This window comes from Gossypium hirsutum, chromosome D11 (assembly GCF_007990345.1).
Source record: "Gossypium hirsutum isolate 1008001.06 chromosome D11, Gossypium_hirsutum_v2.1, whole genome shotgun sequence".
Taxonomy (NCBI): Eukaryota; Viridiplantae; Streptophyta; class Magnoliopsida; order Malvales; family Malvaceae; genus Gossypium; species Gossypium hirsutum.
The window spans coordinates 45,627,494-45,636,116 of record NC_053447.1 but is presented as its reverse complement, the minus strand read 5'-3'; the positions used below and the strand labels follow the sequence as shown (position 1 = coordinate 45,636,116).

The window sequence follows — 8,623 nt, the reverse complement described above, 5'->3', positions numbered from 1 at the left end:
CTGATTGTTCACACTCAAAATGACCTTTCAAAATTAGTTGTTCACACCTCATGACCATTGAAGTAATCTAAGCAGCTCATTAACTCCCAAGTACATTCGGCTGAACCCAGCAGCACATTAAGGACATTCAAGCATTTGGCCAGCCATACTTAATGCAATTTAGCTCCTTTTCACTTTAATTAATTTTCCAGCTGAATTAAGGCAACTAGAAGCTATCTATTACCGTTTTCCATGCACAAGAAGCTTCTTGGAATTTACTTAAACTATTCTGGAAATTTCAGCTTATTAAAAGTTGTCCATTTAGCTACCATTTGTCTATTCAGCTATCTTAGTTATTTAGTCTATAAATAGTTTGCTATTTCGTTTTTGTAAAGGACTTTTGCCAAATTATTGAATGAACTTTGTTCAAAGAGTGAGTTTTCTCCTCTCTAAATTCGTACGAGTTTCGATCTGACTTATCTAGTGTGCTAGTGGCATCAATCGTTCTCTTTTTGAACTTATCACCTTATTTTGGTATGGCGTTCAACCCTTCTACAATTCCACAAATCTAGCTTAACCAAATAGAAAACCGGGGTGACACTCCTTAGTGTTGAATCGTTTCTAGTGTTAAGTTTAATTACTTATCCCCACCGAATATCCTATATTTTACCCATCTATAATATCTTTTACAAAACCGAATCTTCATTTATCCAACTTCCTTTTCCTTATTTTTATTCTTAAACTGAACCTACTATCCCTTATAAACTTACCATCACCTTAGACAACCTTTAAAATTATTTAAAAGCTTCGCATCTTTAGCCTCATTTCATCTTATTTCCGCCAACTCAACTACTCCTCGTCAACGATCGGGCAACTACGTGAAACGACTTGATTACCTCGGGCCGATTCGCATCAACTTAGGGCACCAGATCCTACATTTGGTGCATGTTGCTTGAGCCCAAACTCGATGCAATTCAGTGTACGAGGATAGTGGAGAAGGTCATTTAGTTGAAAGTCGAAAATGATACAATTTCATCTCACACAAAAAACAAGTACTATTCGAGAAAAGGTTTATTACTATAAATATGACAAATAGGCTTGGTTTTCAAAATTTTTAAGTCTCCGCTGTCACTAGAAATCCTTTTCTAAATCATATTTTTCCAACACTCACACCATTGGTATCATCAAAGAGTATGAAGACCATGTATTTAGATTTTTAACATTTTAGTGGCATGTACTAGGTTTTGCTTAATGTATGTAGGTCAATTTCATATTGTCATATTATGTAATAGATGTGTTATAACTTTTATTCTTTTGAACTTAAATTAGTTGGCCATAAGCCAAAATGTTCTATCTTTTGTAGAATGGCATGCATGCTCATTATTGGTAATGGTTGAAGCAATTTGAATGGCTTTATATATGTATGGTAGTGTTTGAGTTAGTGCTTGGAATGTTTGACATGAATGGCTTATGTTAGGCTAGGTTTGAAGTAAGGTTTTGTTGAGAAATAGCTCAATTAGATGCATAATTACTGTGTGCCATATTTTAAAGTTGTTCAGGGGTTGTTTTCGACTTTAAAATGTGATTTTTGGGCTCCCAAAGTTTAGTTTTGGTTTTGGTATTGTTTGGGGTTGAAACAGGGGTGTTTCGAGGCTATTCTTAACCCACCAACCACAGAGGTAACACACCCCAATTTGTAGAATGGCGAAATGCATAGTACTAGGGCTAGGTAACGGTACCTTTGGCCCTAGGTACCACACCCCCATGCTATTTTGGACCACTACACTATTTTGGGCTCTTCAAGGCCCTAAAATGACCCCAAACACCTCCGAACACCCCTAAATCGATTCAAAATGGTTTTATCAAGATTTAAAAACTTAAAATTTGATTTTATCTATTATATAAAAAAATTCTTAAATAAATTCAAGATTTTGACATGAAAGTGATCTAGTGGCATTTCTCATCCACACTGATCGACAAGGCGAATGAGGGGTGTTACATTAATTAAACAAATTTTATGAAATTATATTTTTACTTTCTTTTCGTGTACTAATTTTAACTATTCAAACAAATATAAATGTATCATTTCCTTTAGTTAATCTTCATTTTCATATCTTTTTCCTTTTGAATTTTTTTATAATGATTTATTCAAACAGGAAAGAGAAATGTATAAAAAATACTTATTAGGATCATGATGCTCAATTTAAATAAAACCTAATATTTATGACATCTCATCTTTAAAAAAGAAAGTCAAAAGATAAATAATTTCACCATATTGATAAATTTAAATACATTTCCGCTTTAATTTAATCCAACATCACAGGAGGTTTTACATATGATATAATACTATTTTAATAAAATCCGCATATGCCATAAACATTTGCTCATTTATTTCGAGAAAACTCTATAGTTGAAACCTAAGAACCATGTCTCAATCTCTCGTAAGATTTTCTGGATACCTGCCAACATAAATTCACAGAAAATGGAAGAGAAAATATTACATGTATGAAGCCTAAGAATGAATTCATTGAAGTTAATGTAGTTTTATTGAGTTCCCCATACCTGATATTGAGATGGAGAGTATTGGGCGACGCTTGAAAATCTTAACGGAGAGTTTGGCATTTGTTTTCCAGGTGAAGAACAGAGAGCTGGCCCGGAGAGTGGTGACTGAATATAGGGTGAAATTGGTGTACGAAATGGTGGAGAATGGGGCAATGAAGAAAGTGGACTTCCATGAGAGGAAGAAATGGGGCTTCTCCAGTGAATTTGAGAGGCTGTTGCTGGTCTGGGTGATCTTAATGGTGATCTTCCTGATGGTTGCATGTTGATTGTAATTCTGCAACGGGCATAAAGTAGCTTGTAAAACTGAATTCTATTTGATGCAGTGGTACTTGATTTGATGGAAAGAAGCTTACTTGTTATGAACATCAACATACGCATCAGTTTCATCAAAAATTTCCTCCTGCAAAAGCCAAAAAGTGTTGGTTCTAGAATATATTTATATACCTGCATTTGTAATGGATACGAGAGAATTAAAAAAACCTGCAGCAGTTCTTCCATGACATCCTCCAGGGTAATGATACCAAGAACCTCCTCGTCTAAACATGAAAATGATTCCAAATCTTCATTAGAGAGGGTTGCTTGTTCCCATTTCTTCATTCGTTGACGGATTTTACTGCCTAGCTCCATGTTTTTGGCTGGACTTCGGATATCAATGATGGTAGAATTTGCAGAGGGTGGGCTTGACGGTATACTAAGTTCCTCATTTCCATCATATTGATGATGCTGATCAATACCTGAAAAACCAAAATATGGTCATCGTAACTCTATTCTTTTATTGGAGTTGTGTATTGGAATTCCATTTGCTTACTTTACATTCTATATCATTTAATTTGTTTTGAAAAGTAGCATTTGATGATTATAACTTGAGTGTCGACAACTGATGTGTGATATCGATATTATAATTATTTAAATTTGATTAGAAATATAAATTTTATCTAAATTTATGTATATTTATAAATAATTAACTTAAATCTATTTTCACAAACATATACTATTTAGTATTGAAAATTTATTAAAAAATCTAAAGTAATACACCAGGCTGCTATCGGAAGATACCAGGCGTTATTAGCTTTAAAAAAAATATTTAATAATCATGTATATTTATAAATTTTTAAACAAGAAAAATTAAACATATTTTTTAATATTTATTTAATTTTTTATAGTATAAATTATGTAATATATAATTAAAAATAATTACATTTGATACATTGGATAATTAGCAGTCGGGAAAAAAATCACCCGTCTTTAATTGATATTTAAAAGATAAAAATAATTAAATACATGGCAATTTTTAATTTCCCACTTCTTCATGTATAGAGTATCAAAAAGTAATATATTATATATATGGTAATTATTTAGTATAGAAGTTACAGAAAGTTTTTATTTTGAAATTTTACTATATGACTTATTTATTTAAAATATAATTTAAGGATTGATGGCAGTAGCTCAACTTTCCACTAGCATGAATCCTTTTTATTTTACAATTAACCTTAAAAAGTTGTTACATATATCTTTTTTTTATATTTTTTTTATACCTTGTATGACTTTTGTTTTCATCTTTAATTCTGTTTGTAATATTTAAAAATGTTAATGATAATGAATTAAATATTTTTTCATATATAAACTACGCATTATAAAACTAAAAAAATTTAAATAAAATTGACCCAAGCTCAAGACTTTAGATATTGGAGCCCAAACCTGAAAAACCTGTCTTAGTAGTAACTCTCGACTGTAACTTGTTTGTTATTATCGCAAGCGTGTGAAGTTTGAGAAATGAGGTAAAAGAAGCAGTTTCTATGAACTATGAGATAATACCTTTCACCTTTGTCTTTATCCTTTTAAAATTGGAGTGACTTTTCGATTTTGCAGATTCTGCAGTATCATCTGTGTCACTCTTGCACTTAACCACAACAGCCATGTGACTGTGGCCTTCCTGGAATAAATTCAATATATCGTAGAGAGGTAAACGATCATGAACCCTGTCATGGATTTAACACCAATGCCATTAGTTCATGGTAATGATTTAATTCAAGATATTTCCCGCACTCACTTCGAAGATTAAATTATTTTGGAGGCTTTATACTAGGAGTAAAGTTACATTCTGTACTTTCTATTCAAAAAATGGATAAATTAATTAATATAAAAAATAGATAAAATAGTTCATATAGGTTACATCAAAAAGTATTTTTTTTTTTTGCTAAAAATTTCATTTATTTATGTTGTAAAATTTTCATTTTTTTTGTTAAAAAAATAGTTAATATACGTTAGAATGCATGAGGTACGCATTACATGCCATATATCACTATTTGGTTATTTTGTCAATCACTCAATTTTTAACAATACAAATGGATAAAATTATTAACAAAAATGACTAATTCACTCTTTGATCTAACATATAAAAATTAATTTATCTATTTTCTAAATAGAAAAGACAAAATACAATCTGACTCCTAATACATAAACTTCTATAACACTTTTACTCACTCCGAGCAATACTAAGCTAACTTTGAAATCAAAACCAACTAACCTGGGAATGCTTCTAATTGTAAGATTCCTAATCGGGGTTTCATCTTCAGGACGGCACATGATCACATTTTTTACCAGTATAAGGCCAATGATGTTTGTTGGGCTACCTGAAAAGATAGGTACACGACTATGCCCTTTGCTTATGATTAGCCCCATTGTTTTCCTACACCGTTGAAATTAGTTGATCGGTGGGGAAAAATAAATGAGATAAACAAAGGCAGAGAGAGAGAAGAATATCATACTCGTTGAGTTTAGAATTTATGTCAAGCGAAAATATGTCACATAGAGGTGTCATCGCATCTTTAGCTGTTTTTTGTGTCATATCCAGGGCTCCCGAGATAATGGTTGTTTCATGATGGGTTAGTTCTCCACCTTTCCCTGCCTGAAATTAATCAAAGAAACTTGAAAATGTTAACAATTTTGTTCCGGTTTTGGTAGTCTAAATGTTTCTCTATTAGAGGGGTTGTCAGAAGTTTGGTCTCCACAATGGATTGCTCGAGTCTGTTTAATTAGGCTCATTTATCTGTAAAAAAACCAACTTAAGATTCATACTCAACTTTGAATTTGATCATTTCCGCTCAAAGTTGAATTCAAAATAAGGGATTTCAATGCTTAATACAAATAAAATATATATGTTATTAATGAAGATATATATGAGACTAACTAGTTGACTTTCAAACAAGTATTCCATATCATAATTTAATTTTGACATAATGATTTATTTGATCCTCTAACTATATATAAAAAAAATCATTTTAGTTTTCAATTTAAATTTTCATCTCTTTTAGTTCTTAAATTTACGCTGTTTGTCAAATCACCCTAAAATCAATGAAAATATTAATATATTAACTTTGCTGACGTGGAAGTCCACGTGTATGTCACGTTAGTAATTAATCATTTTTTTAAATAAAAATATTTAAAAAACATTTTTAATATTTTATATTTTTAATAATTCATAATTTTTATATATTTTAAAATTTTAAAAAAAATAATTAATTGTTTATGTGGTATTCATGTAATAATTCAAGTATATGTCATGTCATGCCAGTAAAATTAAAAACATTTACTTTTCTATATATTTTAAAGTGATTTAATAAATAAAGTAACTTTAAAAATTAAAATAAATATTTTTTTATAAAATTGAATATCAAATAATTCATTATCCTTCAAATTTTACAATCCATATCTTTTCTCTTTTGAAGTTGTGGTTTGATTTTTTAGGAGAGATTAAAATATTTGGTTAATCTTTGTACCATAGGCGTAGGAGTAAATTAACCCATCTACTATAAAAGTTAAACTTTTCACATCTAATTTTGAAGCTAAAAAGTAAAATCTGAATAGATAATAAATTCGAATGTTTAAAAAAATGGAACTTATGGCCTTTTGGAGTGACGTGAAAAAAAAAACAAGCAAAATTTTTATTTTTCAAGCTACTTTGAAACATGACAGGTGAATTTTTATTTTTATTTAACATTCGTTTACGTTTTAGCTTTGAAGTTAAAAATATAGAGGCGAAATTACTCAATACAATTTGCTTTAAGCTAGATAAAATTTGTGATGAAATTAGCAGGGGAAGTGTCAATATATGGAAACTGACCTCATTTCCAAGCATGTCTACCAGTGTTTTCAGCTCAGCTCGCCGAAGAAGTGCAGAATGTCTTTTCCCTAACAGCAAATCCAGGAGCTGCTACAAATAAACAGGGAACCCAACATTCACCACTTTCATTTAAACCTCGTCAATTTCAGCTTCCAAAAGGGTTGGAAAATTACCTTACTAATCGGATAAGCAACAGGGAAGAGGACTATGACAATGAACCGAACTAAAACTGAGAGTTTGGCTCCGACACTCAGCCCATACCGAGAACATACAGCTTGAGGAATGATCTAACCAAACCATTAATATACTTGTTATTTTAAAGCTGTACACATACCACTGTCTCATATGCAAAACATGGAGATTTATATATATACCTCACCAAACGCCAGTATAAGAGTAACTGATATTAATATTGAGCACCACTCTGATAGAAGAGAATCGAGGAAGATCGGAAGAGCCTTATAGTCATTTACATACAATTTCAGAAATCAGTTTTCAGAGACTGAAAAGAGAGAGAGAGAGAGAGAGAGTTTTACGTGTAAAAGAAAAGATTTATATAAAATACCTCCATCGCTAGGGCATTGCCTATAAGGAGAGTGCATAAGAGTAGGTGCTGATTCTTAACGATTGGTAGAATTTTCTCTGCATTCTTCCTATCTTGTGGTTCACCAGCCTTGATGACAACCTCAAGATCAACAAGACTGAGGGACATGAGTCCTAGTGTAAGGCCAGACATTAAGCCAGCAAATAGTACAAGAACCACGCATACAACTAGATACACCCAGAACATCGATTCGCAGCAAGGCACATCGTTGGCTGCCATCCTATCTATTCGATATCTATATCAATCAGAGTGGGATGATGGGAAGAAGAAGAAGAAGACTGATAATTGTAACAACAATGTAGAGAGTAAAAACTACAAATATATATAGCTCAAGCTCCGGTTGTTGATACAGTGAGAAAAAGGCAGAATTGAAACCGACTGCAGCGTCATGCAGCAACCAAAAGTTCCACCACCAACTGCCACATTGAACGCGTACTCCACCAAGAATAAAAAGCAGTTATATATGTATATATAATTAGTATTATTACATTCCTAAAAATGATTAATAATACTATACTATTATTTAACCTACTATTATGCAATACATCTCCAAGTCCGTATACAAATGTTCTTTCGGACTATAATAATCCTAGGATCATCCTTGACCACATGTAGTTGAGGGTCTGTTTGATTGCCAGTAAAATGTTTTCCGTAAAATGATTTTTGGAAAATGTTTTACTTTTCTGTAAAATGGTTTACTAGAAAATATTTTCTGCTGTTTGACAGATTTCCTGAAAATATTTTCCGGAAAAGTTGTTTTTACATATATTAATATATATTAATAAATTTTTATATTTTAAATTGTTTTTACATATATTGCAATGATTTATTTATAATAATACTCAATTATTAAGCTACAATATTAGTCGTTATAAATTGAAAAAAACTAATATCAAATAAATTATTTGTAATTGTGTTAAAAAAAGTATTGAATAATTAAAAAAACAAGTTACTGGAAAATCGATAAACAGAAGCAGTTTTCTACCGGAAATGAAGGAAGGAATGAAGGAGGCGATAGAGAGGAGAGCACGGAAAATGTCTTACGGAAATTGAAAGGGTAAGACATTTTCCTTAAAATGTAACCCATTTTCCCTTGTTTTGGAGTTCATTTTCCAAATGGAAAATGTTTTCCGCCAATCAAACGCTGGAAAAGTTGGAAATGATTTTGCAGAAAATCAATTCCGTCAATCAAACAGACCCTAAATTTATAATACAATTCAATTCATCATTAACTCAACATTAACTCTGCCTATAAATTATTCAAACAGCCTTTTTTAAGAAAGTAATTAATTATATTAATTGTATATTTGTCCTTTTATATTATATGCATGTGGAATCGTATAATTAGAACATAA

The 8,623-nt window shown here is 31.1% G+C and overlaps 1 protein-coding gene across 1 annotated transcript; it reads right to left on the bottom strand.

Moving 5' to 3' along the window:
- Positions 1–2,199: 2,199 nt before the first annotated feature.
- Positions 2,200–7,600, bottom strand: LOC107911168 (DUF21 domain-containing protein At5g52790). Its single transcript, XM_041104523.1, has 11 exons — positions 7,230–7,600; positions 7,039–7,122; positions 6,838–6,951; positions 6,665–6,751; positions 5,310–5,449; positions 5,069–5,230; positions 4,357–4,520; positions 3,022–3,275; positions 2,895–2,941; positions 2,542–2,815; positions 2,200–2,438 (listed from the first exon to the last, which is right to left on the bottom strand). The coding sequence occupies exons 1-11, from the start codon at positions 7,485–7,487 to the stop codon at positions 2,397–2,399; spliced, it is 1,626 nt and encodes a 541-aa protein (XP_040960457.1). The 5' UTR covers positions 7,488–7,600; the 3' UTR covers positions 2,200–2,396.
- Positions 7,601–8,623: the final 1,023 nt, after the last annotated feature.

Bases quoted from the DNA above. Each gene is read 5' to 3' on its own strand.
- LOC107911168 (XM_041104523.1), bottom strand. From the start codon at position 7,487: ATGGCAGCCAACGATGTGCCTTGCTGCGAATCGATGTTCTGGGTGTAT. The intron at 7,123-7,229 runs GTATTTTATATA...AATGACTATAAG, and splicing joins GCAATGCCCTAGCGATGGAG to GCTCTTCCGATCTTCCTCGA. The intron at 3,276-4,356 runs GTATTATCTCAT...TTGGTTTTTCAG, and splicing joins GATAAAGACAAAGGTGAAAG to GTATTGATCAGCATCATCAA.